This window comes from Zasmidium cellare (assembly GCF_010093935.1).
Source record: "Zasmidium cellare ATCC 36951 unplaced genomic scaffold M409scaffold_61, whole genome shotgun sequence".
In the NCBI taxonomy this organism is placed as follows: Eukaryota; Fungi; Ascomycota; class Dothideomycetes; order Mycosphaerellales; family Mycosphaerellaceae; genus Zasmidium; species Zasmidium cellare.
The window spans coordinates 48782-75538 of record NW_022987005.1 but is presented as its reverse complement, the minus strand read 5'-3'; the positions used below and the strand labels follow the sequence as shown (position 1 = coordinate 75538).

The 26757-nt window shown below is 54.1% G+C and overlaps 13 protein-coding genes across 13 annotated transcripts; 6 read left to right on the top strand and 7 right to left on the bottom strand.

Moving 5' to 3' along the window:
- Positions 1 to 80: 80 nt before the first annotated feature.
- M409DRAFT_30206 (uncharacterized protein) lies at positions 81 to 1095 on the top strand (the record flags this gene model as incomplete). The annotated part of the gene is made up of 2 exons (XM_033809809.1): positions 81 to 232; positions 291 to 1095. The coding sequence occupies 2 exons, from the start codon at positions 81 to 83 to the stop codon at positions 1093 to 1095; spliced, it is 957 nt and encodes a 318-aa protein (XP_033660219.1).
- Positions 1096 to 1840: 745 nt separating this feature from the next.
- On the top strand, positions 1841 to 3936 carry M409DRAFT_30205 (uncharacterized protein; the record flags this gene model as incomplete). The annotated part of the gene is made up of 3 exons (XM_033809808.1): positions 1841 to 2229; positions 2682 to 3481; positions 3536 to 3936. 3 exons carry the CDS (start codon positions 1841 to 1843, stop codon positions 3934 to 3936), a joined length of 1590 nt encoding a protein of 529 aa, XP_033660218.1.
- Positions 3937 to 5435: 1499 nt separating this feature from the next.
- On the top strand, positions 5436 to 6816 carry M409DRAFT_30204 (uncharacterized protein; the record flags this gene model as incomplete). Its single annotated transcript, XM_033809807.1, has 4 exons — positions 5436 to 5660; positions 5720 to 5855; positions 5903 to 6538; positions 6593 to 6816. The coding sequence occupies 4 exons, from the start codon at positions 5436 to 5438 to the stop codon at positions 6814 to 6816; spliced, it is 1221 nt and encodes a 406-aa protein (XP_033660217.1).
- Positions 6817 to 7602: 786 nt separating this feature from the next.
- On the bottom strand, positions 7603 to 8007 carry M409DRAFT_60910 (uncharacterized protein; the record flags this gene model as incomplete). The annotated part of the gene is made up of 1 exon (XM_033814610.1): positions 7603 to 8007. The coding sequence occupies one exon, from the start codon at positions 8005 to 8007 to the stop codon at positions 7603 to 7605; it is 405 nt and encodes a 134-aa protein (XP_033660216.1).
- A 1255-nt stretch (positions 8008 to 9262) lies between these two features.
- Positions 9263 to 10837, top strand: M409DRAFT_30202 (uncharacterized protein; the record flags this gene model as incomplete). The annotated part of the gene is made up of 1 exon (XM_033809806.1): positions 9263 to 10837. One exon carries the CDS (start codon positions 9263 to 9265, stop codon positions 10835 to 10837), a length of 1575 nt encoding a protein of 524 aa, XP_033660215.1.
- A 226-nt stretch (positions 10838 to 11063) lies between these two features.
- M409DRAFT_30201 (uncharacterized protein) lies at positions 11064 to 12775 on the bottom strand (the record flags this gene model as incomplete). The annotated part of the gene is made up of 3 exons (XM_033809805.1): positions 11064 to 11825; positions 11882 to 12646; positions 12716 to 12775. 3 exons carry the CDS (start codon positions 12773 to 12775, stop codon positions 11064 to 11066), a joined length of 1587 nt encoding a protein of 528 aa, XP_033660214.1.
- Positions 12776 to 13181: 406 nt separating this feature from the next.
- On the bottom strand, positions 13182 to 14114 carry M409DRAFT_71102 (uncharacterized protein; the record flags this gene model as incomplete). Its single annotated transcript, XM_033819031.1, has 1 exon — positions 13182 to 14114. The coding sequence occupies one exon, from the start codon at positions 14112 to 14114 to the stop codon at positions 13182 to 13184; it is 933 nt and encodes a 310-aa protein (XP_033660213.1).
- Positions 14115 to 14845: 731 nt separating this feature from the next.
- M409DRAFT_37962 (uncharacterized protein) lies at positions 14846 to 16454 on the bottom strand (the record flags this gene model as incomplete). The annotated part of the gene is made up of 4 exons (XM_033810839.1): positions 14846 to 15177; positions 15234 to 15445; positions 15494 to 16215; positions 16278 to 16454. 4 exons carry the CDS (start codon positions 16452 to 16454, stop codon positions 14846 to 14848), a joined length of 1443 nt encoding a protein of 480 aa, XP_033660212.1.
- Positions 16455 to 16952: 498 nt separating this feature from the next.
- M409DRAFT_30198 (uncharacterized protein) lies at positions 16953 to 19197 on the top strand (the record flags this gene model as incomplete). Its single annotated transcript, XM_033809804.1, has 4 exons — positions 16953 to 16981; positions 17041 to 17062; positions 17130 to 17222; positions 17266 to 19197. The coding sequence occupies 4 exons, from the start codon at positions 16953 to 16955 to the stop codon at positions 19195 to 19197; spliced, it is 2076 nt and encodes a 691-aa protein (XP_033660211.1).
- A 316-nt stretch (positions 19198 to 19513) lies between these two features.
- On the bottom strand, positions 19514 to 20524 carry M409DRAFT_37958 (uncharacterized protein; the record flags this gene model as incomplete). Its single annotated transcript, XM_033810838.1, has 1 exon — positions 19514 to 20524. One exon carries the CDS (start codon positions 20522 to 20524, stop codon positions 19514 to 19516), a length of 1011 nt encoding a protein of 336 aa, XP_033660210.1.
- A 412-nt stretch (positions 20525 to 20936) lies between these two features.
- M409DRAFT_30196 (uncharacterized protein) lies at positions 20937 to 22688 on the bottom strand (the record flags this gene model as incomplete). The annotated part of the gene is made up of 3 exons (XM_033809803.1): positions 20937 to 21582; positions 21685 to 21800; positions 21966 to 22688. The coding sequence occupies 3 exons, from the start codon at positions 22686 to 22688 to the stop codon at positions 20937 to 20939; spliced, it is 1485 nt and encodes a 494-aa protein (XP_033660209.1).
- Positions 22689 to 23384: 696 nt separating this feature from the next.
- Positions 23385 to 23591, bottom strand: M409DRAFT_37955 (uncharacterized protein; the record flags this gene model as incomplete). Its single annotated transcript, XM_033810836.1, has 1 exon — positions 23385 to 23591. A coding segment is annotated over one exon (207 nt), but the record flags the coding sequence as incomplete, so codon positions are not given.
- A 306-nt stretch (positions 23592 to 23897) lies between these two features.
- M409DRAFT_71097 (uncharacterized protein) lies at positions 23898 to 24698 on the top strand (the record flags this gene model as incomplete). The annotated part of the gene is made up of 4 exons (XM_033819030.1): positions 23898 to 23934; positions 23989 to 24079; positions 24420 to 24612; positions 24666 to 24698. The coding sequence occupies 4 exons, from the start codon at positions 23898 to 23900 to the stop codon at positions 24696 to 24698; spliced, it is 354 nt and encodes a 117-aa protein (XP_033660207.1).
- Between the last annotated feature and the right edge of the window lie 2059 nt (positions 24699 to 26757).

Below are 26757 nucleotides of genomic sequence, written 5' to 3'. Positions count from 1 at the left end.
CTGAGTGATCGTTCAGGCTGCGCAACGACACGCAACCACATCGCTCGCCAGCTATAAAATCGGAATAACACGCATACATCATGGCGTCCTCAAAATCTCCCGAACCGAACGAGAACGACTCAACCTACAGCAAAATGTCCGTCGGCGATGTCGAAGCGATAGGCGCTCACTGCCAGATGACCTTCTGTCGGCAACTGGACTTCTTACCTTTTCGATGCGAGAGCTGCAAAGGGTGTGTAAGTGCACAGTCTTGACTATGTCTTGAATTCCAACTGACTGTGTTTTAACAGCAAATTCTGTCTGGACCACCGATCTGAAACTGCCCATCAATGTCCCAAAGCTGGGGAGTGGGCGCGAAAGCGCGCAGATGCGAATCGAGGGCCAGCGTCTCGATACACCCCTTCGCCCAAACCGAGCATCCTCACACACGAACAACAATGCTCCGAGCCGTCATGCAAAACGTTGATCAACACACCACTGGTGACCGGCGTGCAATGCGACAAGTGCAACTACTCATACTGCCTGAAGCACCGCTTTACCAACGACCATAACTGCGCGAACCTCACGCCGAAAGCAGCACGACCGGCAGGAGCCGCACAAACACAGAAAGAGAAAGGCCTCGCAGCGTTGGAGAAGTTGAGGGCATGGGGAGCATCTAAGAAGGCTACCATGCCCAAACCGACCCTGCCTCAAAGCAAAGCCAAACAGTCTGCTGCGGCATCCTTAGCGGCCACGGCGAACCTGAAGAAGACCGCAAAGGGCGACGAGAAGATCCCACAGGATAAGAGAGTATATCTGTATGTGGAGGCATCTTCGGACACTCTCACAGCAAAGATACCCAAAGGCAACTTCTTCTACAGCACGGACTACAGTGTCGGGCGAGTACTGGATCTTGCAGCGAAGAGCCTACAGGTTCAGAACCTCAACAACAGATCAGAGGGTGAGGAAGAGAAGCTGAGGGTGTTTCACGTGGAAGGTGGACGGCTACTGGAATTCGGAGAGAAGTTGGGCCAGAGCGTGCAGACGGGCAATACTGTTGTGTTGTTACGTGGCGTGGGAGCTGGCATGGCGAAGACACCGGACAAGACGGGGTGATTTGCTGTTGATGTGGTTAATGCATAATCGTGGCGTGGGTAGCTGTAGATATGGCACCTCATGGCTTTACGAGTGAACGAATGAATGAATGAGTGCATTCAGGCGTATCCTGGCCTTTCGTTTTGTCCTCGAGCCTATGGTGGCAATGCAGAGTATTCTCATTAGTGCAGAATCTTCGGAAATTCGTCATTTCAGAACTCGCTGATTTTTGAAGACTTGATGCAGTAAAATCTGTTAAACATCGACGTTCAAGCATTGCGTCTGAAGGTGGGAATGTGGGGGCCATCACGTTCATGCAGGCTAGTGACTAGCGTCAAACCTTATCTGCAGCGGGAGATCCGACCTCACATCAACTTTCGCTGCAGCTATCCTCGCGTTTGCATATTCCCAAAACCTCGAACCTCCAGCACCAGCCCATACGCAAACGCCATAGACGAGACTGAAATATTGTCGCTGCTCAGTATCCCGACATCGTCCCCACCGAGCCTTGTGTACGGCGTGCGACGACCTGAGGACGACTGTGGAGTGAAGAGTAGAGACGCTAGGAAGCTGAAGAGGAGGACGAGTGAGGTGGAAGGAGCAAACAGAAAATGAATACACGCCCCGGTAGGTCATCACCTGCGCGCAAAGACCCTGCATGTGATGCGCATCAGGTCTGCGACGTTTGTCACACGACCTTGACTTCACTCCCCTTCAAACACATCCACACCCCCACTCGCTTGCAAGGCACACATCGTCGAGCAAGATGCAGCCAAAGCGTCGCAAGCAGCGCGGCAAGCGCAATCGCTTCGTCGATGCTCCCTCAACTTTCTTCCAAAACGAAGGCACAGACATGGCGACTGACAGCGGCGTCGACACAGGAGGGGGCCAGGCGCAACCATTGCGCTCCATGAACATGAACGCATTCTCGTCACAGCCAAACTCACGGCAGGCACCTCGATTACAAAACACTCAAAAGACGGCTCTGGGCAATGGAGCTGCCGGTGGCGGCTGGGCATTCGGCGCGCCTTCATCTGGAGGAGCGTTCGGAGGACTTGGTGGTGCTCCTGGTCTAGGACCTAGCCGACCAGGACAGCTTTCAGGCTTCGCACAAGTCATGGGCGGTGGAAGTGGTCAAGGACCAATCGACATGAGGTAAGCTTTTTGCTATTTTCTTTTCTATCGCGGCGTGGGAGGAAGCGGGCGGGCAGCGAGCGAGCAGGCAAGAGTGAAGAGGGAATGAATGTGCGACTTCTCAAACAAACGGTGCCATGGCGTCATGGCTCGTTTCTGCGGCGACGAAGACGGAGCTTGGAGCCTGCAACGATTTCGCCCGCAATCCGCATTTTTGCCTTCGACACACCATGCCGACACTGCCAAGATAAGGAGAAATCATCGCCCTCGCATTTCGACATCTTTTACGGCATCCTCGTCCGGCATCAACTAGGAATATTAACCTTCCAGCACATTACTGCCGCTTTCCTTGCCTCGCTGCCGTCCCTAGCGCCTCTAGCCATGGCCAAGGAGACTCGCCGGGCCCGGCGCAATCGTCGCGTTGTCAGCATCGAAGCGGAGAGCATGAGTACTGATCTTCTCAATTCTATTAGTGAGTTCCCATCGCTCTCCGGTCCACCAGGTCAGCAACGCCCACAGCAGGCCAACGTCGGCTGGAACAGCAGCGTCATCCGCCAACCAGCGACCCAGCAACCGCAAGCTGCGCCGCAACCTCAAGCTCAAGCACCCACCCAGCAGCCGCGGGCTCCATCTGCCGCACCATCTCAACAGTCGCTTGACCAGTTCGATGGCCAGCGCTCGCAGCAGGCGTCAACTGAGCGCAGCGGCGGTGGCGACGAGTTCCCACCACTCAGCGGCCAGATCAGCAGTGAGAACCAAGGACAGACGAACGGCTTTAACAGCGGCATCACGTCTCCTCTCGGCCCCAGCTCGCAACCCATCGGACAGCCGATCCAACAGCCAAGCCGCGACCCCTCATCTACCTTTCCGCAGCCTCAGCAAGCCCCCATCGGCCCAGCGCCTCCGGCTCCATCTCAACAGACGCAATCAGGCCAGAGCGCTCAAACTGGCGAAGGCTTCACCCCATGGTACGAGCAAGATGAGTTTCAGCGGTTCGGTCTGGAAGCGTTGAACAACAAACTGGAAGCTGCACGTGGCAACGTCGACATCTCAATGCCAAACATTGAGAAGAACGTCGCCATGCTGCAAGGCCAGTCCCTCGACTTCCACGACATGGATCTCGATTCGTCCGAGCCCATCATCAACTCGTTCAGTGTCTTTCCAGACAGTGAGTGGGATGCACGCCCTGTCGTGCCGGCGTTCAGCCTCCCCGACTCGTATCAGGTCAAGAACGTGCCACCAGCGATTGGCAGAGTGGAGTCATTCACTGACGGTCAGTACCTTTCATCTTGCTATCACTCAACATCATCTTACTAACTCGTAGCAGACACGCTGTTCAAGATCTTTTTCGAGGAGCCTCGCTCGATCCTCTCTGAGACTGTCGCCACGGAGCTCACGACTCGCGAGTGGCGCTGGCACAAGGTGCTCCGGAAGTGGCTGCAGAAAGAGGGAGTCACTTCTTCTTGCACCGCTCCGCTCATCGACTTCGCTACTCACATCCCGCCAGGCACGGCTCCTACGCAAGTGACCGAGCGGGTTGAGCGTGGTGTCTACATCCTCTACGAGAACAAGACCGTGCAGCGGGAGCGTCGCGAGATCACGCTCGACTTTGCCGACATCGACACTCGTCACATGGGTCCCACTCTGCTGTCAGCCATCAACATGGGTGCGAGTCCTCTGAGCGGAGCGCCAACTCATGGCGGTCAAGTGCCAGGTGCTAGCCGTTGAGTTCCGTCAATGGACCTCGACAAACCTGGCAAGGCAGATACGGGTGATCGACAGCGTACCGCTTTGGTAGGAGGATGAAGCGCGAATGATAAGATGGACGTCTCGGATCGGCGTTGATTGACCTCGTCAGGGAGAGCGTCAGCCGGGGAGTTTGCTTTATTGGAATGCAAGGCGATACCACAGGGAGAGGGCAGAAAGCCAGGTTTCGGTGATGAGACGGCGTCTATGCGCATGTGGAGGGCGACCAAAAGTCAGAGTCTCCCAGAGCGATAGCGTCAATGCCACTACTACCTTTGCTGTGAAGCTATCGTACCTCTCACCTGACCTTGGCCTTGCATTTCGTCTTACCCAAAAGACGTTGCCTTTGAAGCTTGTATCCTACTACCCCTTGAATGACCTTTTTGTGAAGTCGTACAAGCGAAAAGTTGGCGTACAGTCTGATTCAGCCAAGACACTGACTCTTATCCACGACTTCACCTCATCACCTCCGTCGTTCTTCACATCTCGCAATTTACGCCCATCCCTTCCGGACCCCGCTACATATTAACGACGGATGCAGCTTCGATGGCAGGATCACATTGCCGTGCAGCGGGAGGCCGGAAGTAGGATCGCGCTCATCAGTCTCGTGTCACTTACTAGTTTCGAATGCGAAAGCCTGTCTCTCCTCTCTGCACCCCTACTCCAAACTCACGAAAGTTACCGTGTCACCCTGCACTGCGCATCTCTTGCGGTGTTCTGAAGCGGACCGTACGCCAAACGACCGCTATACCACGGTCGGACCGTCGAGCAAACTCACACGCCGGGCGATGCCGTGGGATACTTGTCGGACGTGTTGCCCCTCGCAGCTGCTTCCAGACTGCGCCGTGGCTGACGGCGGGCGTCCTGGCTGCACTGATGCTGAGCATGGCGGGACGGCTACATCTGTGTCGGTTCCTCGTCTCGCGGCCTGGCGACGGGATTGAGTTGCTGCTCTGCTGATGAGGCGGGAGATGCGGCGCCTTTCTCGCCAGCTTCACATGGCTGGGCGATAAGGCGTCCGCGACGGGTGAATTGCTCGGTAGAACGAGGAAGGGGCGGGATGTGGGCACACTCTTCAGGCGTCTGCTCATGTGGAGGTCCAGCATCGAAACTCACTTCCACCAATGGGCGTCGAGGCCTTGACGACGACCACCACCAAACGCACTTTCCATCGGACTGCCCACTTGCCCTTGGAGAGGAAGGTCGCCGCGACGTACACCACGCGTACCGGTTCAACACGATACGCTCCTGCACGCCATTGTTCAGGTGAAGGATTCGTTCTGCCACCTCACCTCGCTCGTCCCAACCGCCCGCCGAACCAGATATATTGCTCGACCGCCCGCCGCTGGCTGTTGCCCGGGCGTGTATCAGGTAGCAAGCTGCAGAGGCCGTAGGCGAGTCGTAGCCCTACCTGTTAGTATTCTACTCCCGTTTGCGCCATGCACCAGATGCATTCCTCCATCGACCTTCCTGACACCATCATGCCAGCTCGCCCCGAGCGCTTTCGATCGGACTCGCCCATGAGTCCGTTCGACCACCGCGGCGACGACAACATGCCCGAAGACATCCTCGACGACATCTCCCACCGCCGATTCAATCCTCTTCGAGGTTCCTGGGTGCTGGTCTCCCCTCACCGAACGAAGCGACCATGGCAAGGGCAGCAGGAAGAGCCGAGCAAGAACGTGTTACCAGAATACGACCCCTCAGTACGTATGAGCATATGCTGCAGGAAGTGGGTTGGACATGTGATTGATGGACGCAGTAGTGCTATCTATGTCCCGGTAATAAGCGTGCACAAGGCGACCACAACCCAAAGTACGACAGTACGTTCGTCTTTGTCAACGACTACTCGGCAGTCAAGGAGAATCAAGCGGAGTACAACCAACCAAAAGAAGACGGCTGTAAGAGATGATGTTGTCGCTTCAAGGATACTGCTAACATCAGATAGCCCTCGCTTCACGGTTACTTCGCGCAGAAGGCACGACTGGCAAGTGCTATGTCATTACCTTCTCGCCGGCTCACAACCTTACGCTGGCCGACATGCCACCACAGGATATCCTGCCTGTGATCCAGACTTGGACCAAAATCTACACCTCACATCTCGATCCCCACTCGCCTTTGTACAAGGCGGCCCAATCAAATTCTCTCCCCAACGGCGACTCAACAGAACCCTCCAGACAGCAATTCCGGTATATGCAGATCTTCGAGAACAAGGGCGCCGCCATGGGCTGCTCAAATCCACATCCTCATGGCCAGATTTGGACCACCACATCTTTGCCAGAGGAGCCAAGCATAGAACTACAGCATCTTCAACAATATCGAAGAGAGCAAAGCGGTTCACATATGCTGGTAGACTATGCTAAGCTCGAAAGCGAAAAGGGCGAGAGGACGGTCTACGAGAACAACAGCTTCTGGGCTGGCTGTCCTTGGTGGGCGACGTGGCCATTCGAGATCATGGTTATTGCCAAGACTCACAAGCGGGCTCTTGTGGACTTTAATGAGACGGAGAAGGAAGACTTGGCAGAGACGATTTCTGAAATCACGAGGCGATATGACAACTTGTTCGAGACGAGCTTCCCTTACAGTGAGTAAAGTCTCGGGAACATATTACTGTACGTTCCACTAACAGCAATCACAGGCATGGGTCTGCATCAAGCCCCTCTCACCGGCACCGACGAAGAGATCGAATCCTCACATTTCCACATCCACTTCTACCCACCACTCCTCCGCAGCGCCACGGTGCGTAAGTTCCTGGTCGGCTACGAGATGATGGCGGAACCCCAACGCGACATCACACCCGAGCAAGCCGCCAAGCGCCTGCGAGGTTGCGGCGGCGAACTGTACAGGAGGAAACTTGCATGACGGGATGATGAGCATGATTAGAGGAAGCACACGATTGTAGTTTTTTTGCATGAAGACGCATCGAAATGGTGCAGTCCTCTTGGCGTTTTGTGAGAGAATGAGCTCATGGGGCATTGGAGCGTTTTTTTTAGACCCAGGTGGTTTTGGTTTTTTTCGTGGCTGGCATTTGGGTGCGGAAGGCTGGTGCTATGGTGGTTGCGTGGGTGGGTGGGTGGTGGGTGTAGATGAGGATGACGAAGGAAGGCTAGACGCCATTGAGCGAGGTGGAGTGGAGGTCTGTGTATTAGACAAATGAATGAGAAGAATGTTGCTACGGTACAGTTTTTGCTGTGGTGTCAAGGGTGAGGTATTTTCTTCATGATCTCTTTATTCCTTTGGGTATCTCTCTCTACTATTCATACAGTGTTGGAGACATTTCGACCCCCACATGATAAGGCCGTTCAACATGACGACCCACCCGAACCCGGAACCACCAGAACATGTGTTGAACACTCCAGTCCCTCCACTTCTCCCATCCGACTTGGCGAGTTTTATTAGTCAATACGAGGAGGGACGTCTCTCCACATACATGCGTATGGACGTCCTGGTCTGGCTTGCAGAGACGTCTCTAAATTTTTCTGTAAACCTCATCCTGGACATTTTCTCTTCGCGTTTCTCACTGAGAACAATTTCCCTGCGCATCGGAGCGGCAATCCACTCAAATCTCGCCAGCCCTGTCGACCTGTCCGAATGATTCGTTCAATCCAATTGCCAGCGAGGCAGACCGATGTGTGAGAGAGACTGCTCTCAAGTAATCGATGTGACGAGATTCAAAACCCCCAACCCAATCGCCGTCGCAGCGCCCACGATGCGAGGCCCGTGGGTTTGCAGGATGCGTTTGGCTTTGTCGCGTTTGCGGGGGCCTTTCTCGCCGATACCTGCTGCCGCGAGGGTGTTGGTTGTATCGAGGACTTCTTTCGCGGGGATGTCGTTGTTGATATTGTTGTCGTCGTCTTTTAGAGTTTCTTCTTCGTTGATGTGGTTTCTTGAAGTGGGAGTTGTGGTTCGGTGTAAGAGATCGTGGAGTAAACGCAGTGTCTGTCGGATATCTTTGATTTCGTCTTCGGAGAGGGGTGGGGTTGTTGCTGGGGCGGACCAGGTTATTTCCGAGGGCATGGTCGTTTCTGGGGGTGTGGGGGTTTGGGAGGGCATTGGGTTGTGGAGTTTGGGGATGTTGTGGGAGGTAAGGTCGTTGAGGTTTTTGAGGTTGGCGAATTTATAGATTTCGAAGGGTATGCCGTCGCACAAGGGGACCAGGCCCTCGCTGCCCTTGTTGTGAGTAGGGTCGTCGATTTGGCTGAGTTCGGGTGGTTTGAGGATTTCTTTTCGTCTTGGAGATGGTTGATGGCAACGCTGGTTGGGGATGGTATCCTCGTGAGGGTGAAGGTCGTAGATTCGTCTGCTCTCAATTGGATGTCTTCTTTGCTGGTGGCTCCTGATGGCAACAATGGTTATGAATGGTATTCTCGTGGTGGTTTAGGTCGTCTTGGACTTGGGCCTGTTCTTGGTGGAGGCTGATAACAACAACGATTGTGAATAGTGTTCTCGTGGCGGGTAAGATTGTAGAATTGGTGGCTGTTGCAACCTTTTCAACTCTTTTTTCTCGTTGATGGGTTGGAATGTTTTGATCGAAGTCTGTGTTGAACAGTTTCATGACCTGACCGATGAGAAGGCCTACCTTATACTCAACTCGAAAGACTACTCCTGTAACCTGGACAAGACTGCGTGCGGTTGTTCGTGGCCCGACGACATGGGATAGTCCAGAGGCCATAACGAGAAAGCTTCGTCTTCTGCTTGGTGCTGAACCGTGAACAGTGAACAGTGAACAGGTTACAGGATGCAGGAGGATTAGAGGATGGGAGGCGATGGCTAGCCTCGGGGCCTCGTTTGTGTCATCGTCTTGGTCGGCGTGATGGAACGGCTTCCAAGAGCTTTGCACAGCCGCAGCGCATACAATTGCCAAGAGAAAGCCGCTACCTTACTACTTGGTAGCCTAGATGATAAAACTGGTGGGAAATTTGAACGATTGACGAAGGAGCCTTCAGGTTTGTGATTCGCTGGATCGGGCTGAGGTTCGACTTGCACAGAAATCTGTCAGCACCTAGGCCAACGATCTCCAGTCTTGTCCCTATCGTTTTGTGAATCACAATCCTAGACGGGCAACAGGTCAAAGGTGACGGGGCTCAGGCACACGTCGTCTGTGGCTGTTTGGACGGCGCGTCGACTGCATGCTCGCTCGTAAACGCAGTGAAGCGACGAGCAACAGGTTCCTGGTCCCAGGTACACCTGATGCCATCGTCCACCTCAGCGCGTCGAGAGGGGATCATGCCTCTCTCCAGCATCCACTTCTACAAACCTCCCTCGCGCCTCGACGAGCGCGCGCTTGAGCGGCCGAGGTGAGGCTGCCATGTCCTCCAGCGCTCCTGCCACCTGGGCCTGCGCGCAATGCTCCTCCACCTTCGACAAGTCGAAACTCCTCGAACGCCATGCGCTACAAACCTCACACAAGGCATACAAGTGTTCGAAATGCCCCAAGACGTTCGGCAAGCGCACAGCGCTGATAAGACACAATACCACACATTCGGATGTCAAGAGTCACGCCTGTCGGGTTTGCGGGAAGGCATTCCACCGCAAAGACCATTGCGCGGAACACGAGGAGGTGTGCACACATCGCTTGGCTGTGGAGACGAGAGAACGCCTCTCTGCGAGTTTGGCAGGTCGTGCTTCCACCTCCAACGACAACGTTATCGCGACGAGTGAGAACACTTCTCCAACACTTCCCCCGGGCCAGACCATCAGCCATGCCACTGATAGTCGCAAGAGATATCGCGAAGTGGACGGGGATGGAGATCGGTCAGGCTCTTCGTCTGAGACTCCGGCGGTCGATCTGCGTCATACCCCTCGACCGGAGCTGCAAGAACTCAGGACATCGGAGCCAGACCAGGCGAGTCGACACAATGAAGCCGACATCCTCGAAAATGCCGGACAGAATGTGTCGCACACTGAGGGCCCACTGCCTGAGGCTTTGCTGCAACCGTATCCTGCCTTGAGAGACATTGATTCGAGAGCGACTCCGATTTATGTACCACCTGTGCATGGAAATTTTCCCAACTTCAGTTTCTACACATGCCCCTATCACGGATGTACCCATATTTTCTCCAGTCCTGCAAATGTTGAGATACACGAGCGAGAATACCATCGAGCTACGGTAGCGAACACGAGAGAATCTGAGACCGATGACGACTATCTCCGCTCTTCGCAGGTGGATATGGATTCGCAGACTCGCCGAACTTCTCGTTTGCCTTTGCTTGAGTTCGTACCGCCAAACATATTCGCTCGAAACAACGGTCTCTATTCGTGTGCATATCATGGATGTGCGCAGCGCTTTAGCAGTCATGAAGATTATCAGAGGCACTACCGAGAGCATCATGACCCACACAATAATGCACCGCCTTCCTCTCAGACAATGGATTCCCAAGGCGCGGTAACCGACTCTGCCGCTGACTTCCCGGCTCACTTGGTGCCAATGGAGACATCACTCAGAGAGCAACTGCCGGTGAAGACCAATCTCTTTGCCATCAAGGAAACTATGTGGACCCGGAGGCCACGCATCTTCGTGGTCGAGGAGCGCGAAGGGGTCGTGTCGTGGATCCTCAGCGGCTTCGACTGTTCTGTCAACACAGGCTTCTTTGCCCGGGAAATCGTCTTATATTTGGGCTCCGGTACCATTGATCCTCACGATCTGATCTTCATAGATGCCAGCGTGGGAATCTTGAGATGGGCGGAAGCGATAAACGTCATACGACAGATAGAACAGACAAAGTCGATCCCGATCATCCTGATGACTCCCAACATACGCTCGGACGCCATCAGCTCGTACTTCAAACATGGCGCGTCGGATGTGTTGCCCAAGCCTTTTGAAAGAGAAGATGTTTTCAGGATGTTGGAAAAGCATTTGGCGCATCTGATAAAAGAGGATTGATACCTGGAAGATTCCAAATCGACAGACAGAAGACCCACAGCTTCAAGGCCGATGTTGTGGCGGATTGATACATCTCACGTTTTCCCCGTAATGAGCAAAAGGTCCAAGCGACAGAAGCTGCAGTCGAAAGCTTCGTCGCTTCCAAAATTGCGGAGAGAGATGCGGTAGGATACGATCACAAGAACATGACACAAACTCATCTCTCCACCGAGCACGCTTCAACTCATCATCCCGCCCCTGGACGCTTCTCCTCGAACCTCAAAATCCTCAACCAACCCCTCCCAATCCTCTCCCTACACTCCTCCGCCCACCTCAACGTCCCGTCACAACCTTCTCTCCCCTTCATAACATCAATCACAACATTAAACTGCAGCGCCGCCCGGACGGGCCCATATGCCTCCACCGCCGTAGACTCCCAGTACTCCATGCTCTGGGTGATTTTCCACACGAGCTCGATCCACTTGGAGCGGTGGCCAAGTGAGGGGATTCGTGTGCCGATTAAGGGGGAGCCGCCCATGGCGATTATGCCGGTGTAGAGGTCTACGAGGCCTGGCCAGACCATGCACTGAATTGCCCAGAGGAAGGATATTATGCGGGAGAGGGGAACGGAGGTGAAGTGGATGGAGATGGTTTTGGCGTGGGAGAGAGCAGCGTCGTCGTCTTTTTCCCCAATGGGTTCGGACTTGGCCGGCTGCTCCCAGTATATCGGCCTCAGATGATGCTGGTTTGCAATCTTGATATCGCTTTCCAGCTTGCTTAACCGATCATCGATGTCCCAGAGGTCGTCGATCATGCTCAGCATTAGCGGGAAGCGCTCTTCCAATGGGAGGAGTGCCAAGTTGTCGGCTTTCTGCAGGACTGCAGGACCCAGGAGGAAGATGTCGAGGATCTTCTGGGTATCGCTCCGGGACTCGTTCTGGGTAGAAAGTGACATCCAGGCTGGCGAGGAGAGGAAGTTTGGTCGATGTCGACGGAAGGCGTCGAGTGTCTAAAAACTAGCATGTAAGTCTCGAATCCTCGACATTGTGAAGAAGGCCCACGTACCCCATGCAACCTAAACTCCTCAAACAACACCTTTCCAGGCCCCTCCCTATGCGCCGCCGGCCCCCTCAGCTCCACCAACTTCAAGCACCCCTCACTATGCCACCAATACCCCTTCAAACCCTCCGCCGGACACTCCAACGTCTCATACGTCACAAGGCTCAAACACGCCGCGAGCGTCTCATCCCTCAGCGCCGTCTCCCTTCGTCTCAGCGCCCGCTGCGTCCGCCCAAGGCTTTCTGCGTAGAGTCGTCGACTCGCGTCTATCAGGGAGAGGTCATTGTCGCGCCGGCCGAAGAACGCGGTGTAGCAAGCGAGGGCGCCGGAGGAGAGGCCGAGGCTGTCGTGGGCTGTGGAGCAGGCGAAGAGGTAGTTGTACCAGGAGTGCAGCATGGAGGCTTCGTTGTGCGGGTTTGCGGTGGCGATTGCTGTGGGGTCGGAGCGGGAGATGAAGGAGGCGACGAGTTGTTGGCGGACGGCCTTTAAGGCTGGCATTTGCTTAGGGAGAGCAGGTCCATTGGAGTCGACTGTTCTCGAACATCTAGCCGGTGGCGGAACGGCCGTGCTACCCTGCTGCTGCTTCGTGCTCGACGAAGTCGGCAGGTCACTCGAAGACTCTTCTCCATCATCAAGCACACCCCTCCCCAACCCCTTCTTATAAACCGTCCTATGCGAACCCGCTTCATTCGGCACGAAAATAAACCCTCCCGGTGTCGAACACTTCAACTTGGCTTTGACGCATTGTCCACAAGGACTCTGCGCATCACACTACTCCAATCAGTATCCCTCTTCCTCTCAAATATCGATGAAATCTGCAACGTAAAACTAAAAACTCACAGCGACTTTCCTCTTCTTACACGTCGCACAAGCCCTCGAACGCCGTGGGACTCCGACCATTGCGAGGAAGATTGGAGCTGGATTGGGACATATTGTCGACGAGGCTGGGTTGGGGGGCTTTAATGGGGAGATTCTGGGTTTGGTTCGTTGGTGGGAGGCTGAGGCGAAGAAGTGTGGATGCAGCTCGCATTCGCCTTCGCGTGGGCTAGGCTGCTTTGAGCGCCAATCTGCGAGCCAATGGGCGGGTTGGTCATTCACTTGAGTGGGGCTTGTTACTGGGTGGGAGGGAGTGAGGAGTATGCTTTCGGGGGATCGGCTTTGAGATGTATACTGTGAGGATTGAGATATACGCTCAGCCTTGCCTCCATCTCATAGATTTCCAGCAGTCATCGCCTAATCATTCAACCATACTCAAATTTTTAATTGCTTCTCCCATGAATCCCTTTTAAGATGCCTTCCATCCTCACTAATTCTCAAACTTCAACCCACTCTCCTTCCTCACAGCCCCATAAATCCCCGCAATATCCCCCTTATCCCCCGCATGCTCCACCACCTGCCTCAAATGCTCATCAGCAACCTCCACCGCCTTCAGACTCGACCCACTGGCTTTCGCCAGACTCTGCGCATGGCCAGCGTCCTTCCTCGCCAGCTTCGCCTGGAATAAAGGCTCCTCCCTGTTGTAGTAATCGCCCGACCGCATCCGGTTCGAATACGCCGTGTATGGGCCAGGGAACATGGTCTCGACGAACTTGTGGAGGTTGTCTGTTCCCAGCCCGGACTTCTCGGCGAGGACGTGGCCTTCGGAGAGGGTCTCGATCATGGAGAGGATGAAGGTGTTGCCGATGATTTTGAGCTGCGAGGCTTGGCCATGGTGTTGGTCGGAGAAGTCGATTTCCGCGCGGCCCATCACGCCCGTGCAGTAGGGTTTCACGCACTCGACGTCTTTCTTGGGACCCGCGAGCACGCAGACGAGCTGGCCTGAGTCTGCCATTGCTGGAGCGCCGAAGACGGGGTTGGCGACGAAGTGTGCGCCTGCGGAGGTTATCGTTTTGGCAATTTTATTGGTGGTGTCCGGGTGGATGGTGCTGCAGTCGACGAAGAGCTTTCCTTTCGACTCGGGAACTTTGAGGGCCGTGTCGATTGACTCCTCGATGGCGGCATCGTTGGCCACGCAGGTGAAGATGATGTCGGCTTCCTTGACGACTTCTGGGATTGAGGCGACGGCTTTCGCTTTGCCGGCTTCGAGTGTTGATACGAGTTTTTCTGTTCGAGCGAATGTGCGGTTGTAGATGACGATTGGGCCGGAGTATTTGCCCTTCTCCACGAGGTTCTTGACCATTCCTCTGCCCATGTTGCCAAGGCCTATCCAGCCGAGGCGAGGTGCGTTTCCGGATGCCATGTTGAAGGGGTAGTGAGTAGTATAGATGAGGACTTTTACGAAAGAATGTCTTGCGAGTTTGGATTGAATATCGAGAAAGATGAAAGTGAAAACGCAAAGATCGAAGCTCTAGACCACACCTGTTGTACTCCTCACCCCGATGACGTCTTGGCTCTGGTAAACCTCACTGAAGCTTCTTACTTACGCTCTAATTCCGTATCATTGTCGTTTCAGGCCTCATCGACGAAGAACAGCTTATGGTATTCGCGTGGCCGCTCGGCCGTCCGCCGGAGAAGAGCTGTGAATGGTGGATGGGGAAGGTGTTTGTGGGAGATGCGGGTACGAGCGGCTAGTGCGGCATCTGGGCATTGTTCATCGTGAGAAGAGTTATTTCCTGTAGCACCAGAACAGAAGGCGCTCGGGAGAAGTCGAGGCATCGTAGAGAACGAGGCAAGAGATGTTAGGATCGGTTCGTTGATCCTGGCATCTTGCTTAGCACGATACATACTTGTAAGAGCTGGTAGAAGGAAGAGATGCGACAAAGGTTGTCCCAGGACTTTCGTCAGGCTTGGCGCTTGGTCGGCTAATGAGATAGCCGGATTTCTCTCCTTGACAGCCTCTTTGAATCAACAATCATTTCACATTCACTACAAATTATACCGAGCCATTCTCTACACTACCCGAGCGCGCTGACAGATTCAGCCGACCCCTCGCCATACTTTGTAACCCTGCCTGCTTCATGACGCACCTCCTCAAAGAATATACATACTGTCCAGACTCATATCCCCTTCCAGCCCATTCGTCGTCACTCCGTCTGCAATCAGCCTCTCCTTCCTCTGGTTCCTTATCTTTAGGAGTAGCCAGCAAGATCCATACAGGAAGGCCGCTACAATTGTCAAACCAGCAGAAACCGTATTGCCAACAATGTACCTTGGACCCTGCTGTGTGGGATAGAGCTGCGACGACATGAGGTTGGAAATATTCCCGATCGAGTACGCCAGAGGCATGCCGAATGCTCGCTTGTCGTCGGGAGCGAGGTTGGTTGCGATCCAGGTGACGGCCAGGGTGGAGATGGGGAATATGCCTTTTGCCTTCTAGTCAGCCCTACTTTCAGCAGGTGCGTCAGGTTCATGGACTTACCGAGAACGAGAATGAACATTCCCGCATAGCCAGCGTGTTGATTCGGAGTTGCCACGCAGATGAGGTATCCAATCGCCACCGGTGCACAACAGCCCATGATGAAGACGCCACGTCTCTTAAACCTGTCGGACAAGAAGACTATCGTGACGAGGGAGATCGCTCCCACAACGTAGACAGGGATCGTCATGTAGTTGACTTGGAGGGAAGCATAGCTTTGATCGAGTCAGCAAATGTACCCAAGAAGAAGTTCACGACCTCACCCAAGCCCAGCTAGGATCGTTGGCAAAAAGACCCCAAATCCGTTAATCGCCACCGACGACGTGAAGAACGCAATCCCCAGCAGATACACAAAAGGATCTTTCAGTGTAAGCTTGATCCACCTTCTATCAAACTTATCCGCCCCTCGAAACATCCGATCGCGCTCCTTTCGCAGTCTCATCGTCTCTTTTTCCTCGGCACTCAGGAACCAGGCCGACTCCGCAGAGGCAGGGAGAAAGATCCAGCCGACACCTCCAACGATGATGGTGATGCAGAACTCTACAATGAACAACCACCTCCAAGCCGAAAGTCCGTTCCTCGTCCCCATGGTTCGGACAGCGTACGCGAAGAGGCCGCCGAAAGCGCCGGAGATGCACATGGCGAGATTCGTCGTGATGATACGTTTGCCGGCTAGGTGACGCGGGTAGATGGTCGAGAAGAGATATGCGAAACCCTGTGCGAGACCGGCTTCGGCGGTGTTCAGGATCATGCGTACGATGACGGCTTGAGCATAGTTGTGGATGAACGCCGTGCCGAGTGTCGCTGCGCTCCAGCTGGCAAAAGCGGCACCGAGGGCTTTGTTGGCGCCAAAGCGCCGGACGGCGAGGACCCAGGGGACTTCGAAGAGGATGGTGCAAAGGCTGGAAAGCGTCTGTATGTTGCCGAACTGGCCATTCTTGAGGCCGATTTCTTCGTCGAAGCCAAAGACTCTAGCGTTTCCGAGCTGAAAGTAGTCTTAGTATCTTTGGATACAGCGGCAAGGCGAAGATTTTGATCATTACTGACGTTGTTTCTGTCCAAACTGGAGAGCACCATGAAGATGACAGAGACGGGGAGGACGTATTTGTCGAATTTTCTGAATGCGGCCTTCTCTTTCTCGGGATCGACGTAAACGATTGGACCCAACTCGCCGCTCTGGGAGTGGATGGACAAAGTGACGTCTTTCGAGACCTTGTTCTTCATGTCGAGGTCAGAAGACATTGTGGCCGATGATCAAAAGTCCCTGTCGAAAAGGCACAGACGTTCAAAGGATTTCGATCGGGGATGCTGCTTTTGAGTCTGACCCAGGAGCTTGAAAAGTAGCGTCTTTGCATGTCATTATATGTTGCATACTTCTGGTGTACGTCGAAGCTACAATCTACATCAAGGAACTTGTTGGTGTTGGCATCCTTGCAAGATATCTACGCGGTAAGATATCTGGGGGAGCAAAGGTACAACGTACAACGCCATTCGGGTCAAGCCGACCAGTCAGTAAGTCTCCTAGTAATTGACCCCCAGATAAGAAGCTGACTTTACCTTTGCCATGTAAATTACGAGCTGCCGTTCCTTCGGCAAATGCCGATCGCCTTCTTATCGCCACACAGAATCATAAGTTATACCTCTTGACTTGCTCGGACACTAAAGCTTCTGGAGATATCAAGCGCTCGTGGAATGGCATCGCCCTTACGCACAAGCCCGAAGATGGCTCGGGCTTCCGCAGCCTGCCAGAGGTAAGTGAATGCAACGAAAGATGCGCCAAGCATTATTATTGATAAGGCATTTCGCGCAGATGCCGTCGGAGAAAGCAGAAGGTACATACTTCGCTTCGTTGAGTGTCACAGTCGGGTAATAGTCGCTGACCATCACTGCGACGTCCAGTGTGACCTGAAGTATCCAGATTGCTCCAATTGTAAACGCGCGGACAAGCCATGTCTGACCTACGACGCGGCGAAGCAAGCAGAGGCACGAGAGGTTTCTTTGCTATGAGACAAGTCGCTTAACTGACGCCACGAAGATTCCTCGCAACTATGTGTCCCATCTGGAATCTCAGGTCCAGCAGCTGAATCAGGAGATTCAAGAATTGCGACGCCAACAAGTCCAGCCAGCTTCCCTCCCCAGCCACCAAGAATTCACGCCTGCTTCGAACGGAACATCCACGCCTAGCGAAGAGCCCGCTGCCTATGAACATCTCCGCGATCTGGACAAAAGTGTCAGAAACGTGATAGTTGATCCGTCCATACAGCCACGCTTCATAGGTCCGAGCAGCGGCATCACACTCGCCAGGATGGTCATGGCATCGATCAAAATCGACGCCTTGCCATCATCTGCAGGTACCTGCGATCCGTCCTCACTCCAAGAACACTTCTCGACAGTAGCCGAGGCTTCCTCTCTTCCGCCACGTCACGCAGCAGACCACCTGGTCCAAGTGTACTTCCAATACCGCACCCCTCATCTGCCAATCATCCAAGCGGCTCATGTCAAGAAAGCCATCGACAATGCATTTGTCTGCACGAGCCGTGACAATAGTGGAGTGATAGCCGGAGGTGCCTCATCCGAGAAAGATCTCTTTATTAGCTACATGGTCTTCGCAATCGCACTCTGTAACGTTCCAAGTCCTACTGGTGGAACAGGCCGGCCTCTGCAAAGTGAGGGCTGCTTCCGCTCGGCGATCAAATGGATTGAAAATGTCATTGTTTTCTCCAAAAGTGATATCGAAACTCTCCGGGCCGTGCTACTCCTGGCTCAATTCGCATCTATGTGTCCTTGGCGTGGAAGTCTGTGGCACTTGACTGGGATCGCCTTGCGCTTGTGTGTCGACATGGGATTGCACTGGGAGATTGATGAACAGGCCTTAATACTGAGTCAAGATCTGCTTTATGAGCGCCGGCGCTTGTGGTACTCAGCGTATCAATTCGACCGCGTCTTGGGCATCACCCTGGGAAGGCCATTCGGAATTACTGATGAGAGTACCCGAGTCCCTCTTCCCAATCCATGGTCGGTATCTCAGAAGTCCCTTAGCAGCCACGAGGCCATCAAAGATTACGACACTCACCACCAACGAGCACATAACCACCTTTTCGCCATGTCACAGCTCGAGTCTGAAATCAAGCATGTCCAGCAAAGTCAGAACTGGCCCTTGAAAATCGCCCATCCCAAACCTAATTACACGGCCTGGGTCCAGGACATTCAACCTCGTCTTCAAGAATGGTTCAGCACGATTCCCGACCCTAGTCTCGCCCATCCTATGTCCATCTTCGCCAATCAAGCATATTGGGACGTGCTTTACAATAACGCCATACTACTCCTCCACCGCCAGAACTCGACCACGCAGACCTCTTCTGCCGAGTCCCTATCCATATCTTTCGACGCCTCCAATGCCCTCATTGTCAATATCAATCTACTCCAACGCGATGGTCGCCTCGATGTCCTTTGGAAATCCGTCCACGACCTCTTCATGGCCGGCCTCACCATCATCCTCTGCGTTTGGCAATCAACCTCCATCCGCTTCTCCCAGCCCGCCAGCAAGATCATAGCTTCCCTCAAGTCCTGCACATCAACCCTCTCCGCCATGTCCGTGAATTTCCCCGGAGCGATAGGATGCCGAGATGCCTTCGATTCACTATCCGCCGCAACGATCGATTGGCTACTAACAAGCGCAAGCAATGTCGAGGAAACGACTCGAAGTAAAGACAGATTCCAGAAGCAAGTCAGTGATCTCCTCCAGCGGTTGGAAAAAGGAGCAGCAACACACCCGGGCTTCAGGCAGAGTTCCCGCGGAATTCAGATTGGATCGACAAATGATATATCGATGATGCTAGGTGGTGACGGTCTTGCACTTGGAGAGATGCTAAGCTTAGCCGCGCAGTACCCTGATCTGGAGCATGTCATGGGCTTCGATGGTGCTCTGAGGGGCTTCGGGACTAATCTAGAGACGTATTCCTTCTAAGGCAGTCGTAAGCTTCGAGATGAGCAGTCTCACCAGCACGCATGGATGAGATTGAAGACATGTACGGCGGAGCCTGTCTCGCAGGAAAGTCGATGTGCAAGTGAAAAGGCCGAGAGTGCATCCAGGGGATGAGAATGATTACGATGACGTTGATTGAGACCCAAATGAGTTCGATCAGGATGCTGGTTGACGATCTTTGAATTCAAGGTACTTTCAACCCTCAAAACGACTTTCCCTTTCGCTAACAGTGTTGTTGTGTGCCCCAAGAATAAAACCACGACGATATGCAGTCTAGACGGTGACTAGGCAGTGAGGACTACCTAGTAGTAACTTCGACCCCTTTAGGACCATCCCTACCCATACTATTCATCTCGCAACCAGGCTTGAACGAGCCCTTCATCTTCTTCACAGCAGCTTGTCCCTCATTCTCTGCAGACGCCGCGGCTCCATCATCGACGATATCCTCATACGCCAACGGCTCTCCGACCAAACGGGCATCCCCAAGCCCTCGCTGCCAACGATCAAAAGCCTTGCGAGGGATCCTCGTAGACGTCCACATACCGTTCGCACGGAACTGATTCGTCACCTTCACAGCCACGTCCACGGGCACGTTCGGAAACAAATCTGCAAGGACGTCCCGAAACGTCTCTGCGTCGTGTGCGAGGACCCACTCGATACCTCTGTTGAGAGCCAGACAGAAGCGTCTTTGAGCGTCGAGATGAGCCGCCGTGGTGGTGTCAGAGAGGTAATAGTAGACGCTCCAAGGGATCTCTCCCTGCGTGACCGCTTCCATTGCGATCTCGACGTCCGGGTTGCGAGACACCATCGCGAGCGCAGAGAGGTTGTCCGTGACGAAGTAATCCCCCATGCCGCCCTGGAAGAGGTCCCCCAACATGACGCCGTCGAGGTCTTGGATGTAGTCGACGGAGCGGGCGTCGATGCCGTTCTCGCGCAGGAGCATTTTGAAGAAGAGGCCGACGCTCGCTCCGCCGCCGGATTTCATCAGGACGGCTTTGTTCGCCACATCGGCCAAAGCAAACTCCTTGCTGCTTGTTCGTCGAAGGATGGCGAGGGGGCAGCGGTTCGCGATCTGAGCAAAAGCGGTGTAGTTCTGGACTCGACCGCGGTACATTGACGGGACCCAGATGCCGCCGAGCACGATATCCGCCGTCTTCTCTGCGAGGGCGTCAAGAACGCCGTCCCAGGGTACGGGGACGGTGACGGAAACTTGGAGATCTTGGTCACGGAAGAAGCCATGTCGGAGTGCGATGTATTCAGGGAGGTAGTTCAGGTTGTAGCCTGTGGCCGAGATGCGGAAGGGTTGCATATTGGGTTGTAGGGAAGGTGAAGACCTCAGGTTCTTGAGGAGACAGGAGGGGTGGTAAGCGACTGTACTTTGTAGTGGTGAGCAAACTTGAGAGAAAACAGAATCTTCTAAAGCAGTCGAAGATTGTATGCTTGTAAAGTAGACATGTCTTTCAAGCTCATATAAATCGTTGGAATGTCGCCAATGCAGGGTCAATGCATTCTGTAAGGCTAGGCTGGCGATCGGAATAGTGCGAAAGTTCACTATCAATCTTTTCGGCAGACGCCGATCTATGAGACTCAGCCAACTAACCACTCGACATACTGGCCTATGTTTGCTGCATGAGTTAAAGAGCGAGGCCAATTAAGTAGTATAGATCCATCTGTTGCAAGTGTGAATCCATCGATATTCGACCACCTTGCTACTCACAAGGCTAGCGGCGCCCACTCTTGAGATGCTGATCGACCTTCCATCCATACTTCTCAGCCTCCCGTATGATCCCCGCAAGTCGTGAACGAAACTCAGACAAGTCGTACTTGGCGATTTGGCCCGAGGGCGATGGGTGATGGAAGACGAGCAGCGGCTTGGTTTTCAGGCTCTTGCACTCGCTCAGCTTCCTCAGCAGCTCGATACCCTGCTGCTTTCGAACGACAGACTCTTCAGCGTCTGAGGCGGCGATGAGGTGACGGTCATTGCTGTAGCGCCCAGTCCAGCGATCAGTCACCATGCCGTGCTCCAGGTCGATAGACAGGCGTTCAAGCTTGCCGGCTTTCAGGAGAGCCTGGACGGAAGAGCGTATGGCAGAGAGTAGCCTGTCTCTAGCAGCTGGCTTCACGACCCCAAGCCGGGATGCGGGAGAAGTGAGATCGAGAATCGCGCCCTCGACGAAGTCCTCTTGGACTCCACGGTGCCACAACGGGGTATGGATCTGGATCTGACGAAGGTGACCGACGTTGACGGGACCGATGGTAGCGAGAAACGATTCCAGTTGCATCCATGCGGATGTTGCCCAGGGGAAGTGAAAGATGTTCTTGCCGTAGAAGACTGGAGCAGCTCGTGCGTGCATCCCTTTCGACACACTATTTATACGTTAGCAGGTTTGACAATCATAGACGAGTGAATGAGAGCACTACACGGTAGCTACGACCGAGGAAGGGCAGGAAGATGGTTCTAGTACTTACCGTAGAAGAGCAGTGGTCAAGCCACGGGACGGGGACTTGAGCTTCCTAGTCTTGTTTCCACGCACCTCTAGAGCATCGGTGAACATGCTGCAGTCTTTCTGCATCAATCCGACCTCCTGTGACTCGTCAGTATTCATAATGATGACAGTAGGGAACCTGCAAGTGTGCTATCTGGAAGAATGATGCGGAAGAAGTGAAAACGTAAGCAAAGCATAGACATCCACAAATAGTCTCCCAAGTCGCAGAAAGCCGCAGCCGCAGACATAGCTAGCGATACTTACGTCGATTAGTTTTGTCCAATCCAAAGGCGCAGTGTAAGAGACATCATCGATCTTGAACGTCCTGGTAGTGGTAGGTACACGGCAGTGACCGTTGATGAAGGGACGCAACCAGGTGAAGTCAATGACAAGCGGATCTTCTTTCACCAAGACCATAGCCAGGATCTTGTCCTGAACCTTGTCGGGTAGTTTGGCGAAGGGGAAGGGTTTCTTGTCAGTCCAGGAAGTGCGACGAACGAGTGATGAGCTTGGGGGTGGTGCGTCTCCGGGGATGTAGCGGTCGACGTTGACAAGGCGCTCGGCACGGCGTTTGGCGACGAGCTGCTCATAAGCCAGATCATCTTTGCGAGTGTCCCACTGGCGATGGACGGCGTTCCTGAGCGTGTTCCAGGTCTGGCTGGGGTCGTTTCGAGAACCAAGTGGGATGGTGTTTGCCCCAGTTCCTTGGTCTTTAGGAGGGGACGGGGCTGACACGCTGCCTTCCGAGACATCTAGTCTGGCCTTCTTTGATGAGACAGGTCTCGGCTGTGGGAGGAGTCTCTTGCGAAGACGAGGGTCGTTGACGACTGGAGGTGAAGTACGGGCGGTGGTGGTGCTCGGGCTGGGGACCTCGCTGGTGGATGAGGAGGATGATACCTGCGCAGCAGCTGCGGCGGTATCGATGAGGAGCGAAAGATCATGATCGAACTTGCCGCGGTCGGTGGTGAAGACCTCGCGCGGATCCATCGCCGCTGCCAGATGGAGAGCGATGGTTGAAAGTGTTTTGTCGAGATGTTGATTTGTCGTTTGGAGGTGTCGTCGCCGCTCGGGAATTGCCAGAGGTCCATGCCTGCGTTTCCACCGGCAACCTGCATTTCTGCCGCGCCCAGAGCGTGTTTGTGCCTACATCCTCGCGTGTCTTCAGCATTCACAGCCTTCACCGCATCAAAGCTGCCGTACCGCACGTAGTACATTGATTCTGAAAATTACTTGTCTTGCCACATGGACGACTCCGTGTCATTGAATAAGTCTGGCCATATTGAGCTGCTCGTAGTCGTAGTCAACTTTACACTATACCTACACAGTGAAGAAGCACATTCGCCGCGGCAAAACTGTGCACTCCATCGATTCATATCCTCTTCCAACCTTTGTATCGTGCTTCTGCAATGTCCCTTGGCCTGTGACACCGGGTTTGCGTCTGCATGGTGTTGCCCCAACCCTGAACACGTCCTCGAGAATGTGAGATATGTTTCCAGCCCTGCTCTGCCTCAGTTCTGTGCGTTCCTCAAGCTCGATGTATCCTCGAACCATCCTCTGCACATCGTAGTGCCTTATGCCCATGTCACCCATGACTGTGCCGCGGGCCAGCACAGCCTCTCAGCCATGCGTCCGATGCGCTTAGAGTGGATTTGTCCCAAAACGATCAAACAAACGTTGCTCTCTTCATGAATTGGCGTCGATCTCCGCCCAGATCTTCTTCATGTGCTCTCTCTTTTTCTTCGCCTCCTCGCGATTCTGCGCGGTGCGTTCAAGTCTTTCCGCCCTCAAACATCTGTTGACTTCTCGCTTCGTATCGCTACACATTCCGATCGCTTTCCACATGAAGCCTTTGGCATGGCATTCTTCTAGGGCAGTCATGATCTCCTCGCAACCTATCGAAGCCGAGTCAGTGTCAATGCAGGTATTGTATGTGATTCTGAGTATTCACCCTTTTGGTCTTCGCGATGGAGATGTGGATGCATAATGGGCACTCTGAGATTCAAGGCAGGGAAGAGAAGGACAGTGACTAGTTGAACACAATACTCCAAGACGAAGTCGAAGACGTCCAGACTCAGAAGGAACGATCTAATCTGGGAAAGTCAGCCGACTTGGCAACGGCTTTGCTTACTAACGACAATCTCGCCGTCTTTCGACAGATCAGGTGAAGAACAACCTCGCGAAAACAAGAACCACGAAATGTCTCAGCAGCAACTTTCGGCGAAGAAGCAGCAGGGTAATAACATTCTGATCGAATTGAAATGTGAACAACCGCTAAAGAATCTTGCAGAGCTTCAAACGCAGTACTCCAACTACAAGGAGAACCTCCAGGCCATCGCTCAGAAAATCGGAGAAGTCGAGCAGGAAGCAGAAGAGCACAAGTGAGTCTCCATCGCCAACCTCTACCTCGTCCAGCACAGTCACTCTTGCGGTGTCTCACCGCCAATCGGGACATTTCTACCTTCTTTTCGCACTATTGGCCAGGCGACCGAACTTCACTCACCGCCACGACCGCTATTCCCCTGCAAGACATAGCAAGACATTCTTCGACATGCACGAACAGAACCGCTCATATGGTACCTGCATCGCATCCGCAGCACCGGGCGATCAGTCTGCCATGCGATTATGGATCACGACCCATGACTATGCATTGACTTTAGGAATGCGTCTTCCCCGGTAGAGTTTTGCTACTACAGATGGCTGATGAGGATTTTGCCTTAGGTTGGTGCTAGAGACGCTCACGCCGCTGGATGGTGAGCGGAAGTGCTTCCGGATGATCAATGGCGTCCTGTTGGAGAGGACGGTGAAGGATGTGTTGCCGGCTCTGCAGACCAACGCCGACGGGCTGAAGAAAGTTTTGGAGGACCTGGTGAAGCAGTACCAGAACAAGCAGACTGAGATGGAGAAATGGAAGGTATGTGTTTGTGCAAAGCAATGCGTACTTCTAGACACTGACTTCAGGTTTAGAAGAAGAACAATATCCAGGTTGTGCAGCAATGAGCACGAAATTCACCCGGGATTTCGACACTACGCGGCCTGCCGGTATTCTGCACTCCTCTCGGCCTCAGCATCCCAAGTGCGGCTCGGAAGCCTCGCTATCGCACGAGCGACGTACCCAAGACGTTGAGCGAGGTGTCACAGGCAGCTCTCAGATGTTACTCACAGCTACCAAATCCAAATCTCAGCCGTGGCACACGACCGGCTGGTGGGAAGTCTGGATTGTGGCACAACTGCATCCTGCCGTCACTTCTCTCAATCGGTATGAAATGGATCGGATTGAGAAACTTGCCCTCGAAAGCGGAAGAAAGGGGCCGGCATGGATTCGTTGCATGTGGCACAAGGAGTGAGCAGATCGATTGAGCGGAGGTTGACTTGCGAAGAATGTTGCGACTTGAAGAACTCGTCGATGATCTCTCACAGTTTGGTACTCACTTGTTCGGTAGCATCTGTGCGAATTGACTCGCGGGCCGTACTTCCCACCAAACCTGTTCAATCTGCACATGAATGTTTCAGTGCGGTAGGGCAGACCTCTATTGTCAAGAAATTTTCCTCGTCACAAAACATATGTGCTCTCCACACTCAAGCAGCACCGCGCAACCAGCCTCACATTCCACAACATCTTCATCATCGATAATAGTGTCACCTGACAAAACCTTGATGCCACCCCAAAACTGGCCGCGGTGCTCGCCTCGCCCACTCCCGGTAAGCAAGTCTCCCACGAGGATGTGCTGTTCGCCGCTACTGCTCGATGACACGACGGAAGGCGCTCTTACAGATGTGGTGGCGCAGATGTTACAGAGGAAGATGTGCAGCTCTGTACTAGAATAGTAGCTTCGTTCTGTGTATGCAAGATGCGCTGGCCCGCATGCGATGCGCTAGTGCCGATGGTTGACGGCCCAATACTCGAGGCCCACGGTGAGACCAGCGAAACGATTGGTTTCCAAGGCATGTCAGGGACAGCCCCGTAATGACTGGCTCGCTGGGACTTCACTTGATGGTATGGAATTGTAGGGCTGAAGAGAAGAGATGTTATATCGAGGATGTGGTGGAAGCGAAGATGATGGATGACATCTCTCTCGCTCTCACCACTGTACACATGTACTTCCCGCGACAACGCATCGGCATGCAGCTAGGGATGAAGAGGATGCAGACCCTTGGCGAGGGAGGGAGACGTTCGAGAACAGCGCACGATGGGAGATGGATCGAAGGGTTTGGTAGCTACAGTATGATGATGGCGCGGCGAGTCGTAGGTCGGGCTTCAATGCAGCATACTTTCTTTGCCTTTGCGTGGGATGCGGCTCGCAGCGCGGAAGGCCGGATGATGGCATCGATGGCCGGGCATCCTCGCCGTGCGGCTGCAATGGTGACACTCGCGCCCCAGATGCACTGCGATAATGTCCCTGTCTGGGCATGTGGGAGTGGGAGAGGAGAGTGGGAGATGGAGGCCGAATCTCCCAGGTGACGTCTCAGACGGCGTAGGGGACAGCCGGCACGGTGATTGGCCGGAGGAGGAGAGCAGAGCAGAGATCGTGGGGTTCTGGCAGCGGCACGTTCCTTTGCGCTGGGAAGCTGCTGCTGCTCCTCACGCTTCTGCTCGAATTATTAAGGGCGAGCCTGCATTGTTCCCCCCAAGGCCAATCAATAAAATCCTGGCGTCGCTTTTCCTGACTGGCCGTCGCTCCTCCAACACCACAGCACCGCCATACCAGACGCATCCTGTCGTCACCCAGCGTTCGATCGCGACGCGCCGCACGTCACTCCATCGCCCAGCGCGACAACACACAGCTCGCAGACGCCGCCGCTCGTCAGACGACCGCCCGCCAGACTCGCCCACGACCGCATCGCACATTGGCGCGGATTGCGCATCCGTGGCGCGTGTGAACGCATCAGTCAGGCGCGAACTCGATCCCTCTCGCGCCGTCGTGCGTCCGTCGCTAGTGCCGCTGCCGCTGCCCGTGGCCTGACCGCGTTGTTGTCGCTGCCGCTGCTGCTCCTGTTGTTGTGCGCAGCTCGTGAAAGCTATCCGCCGCCAAGCCGCCGCATTGCCCACCGCATACCT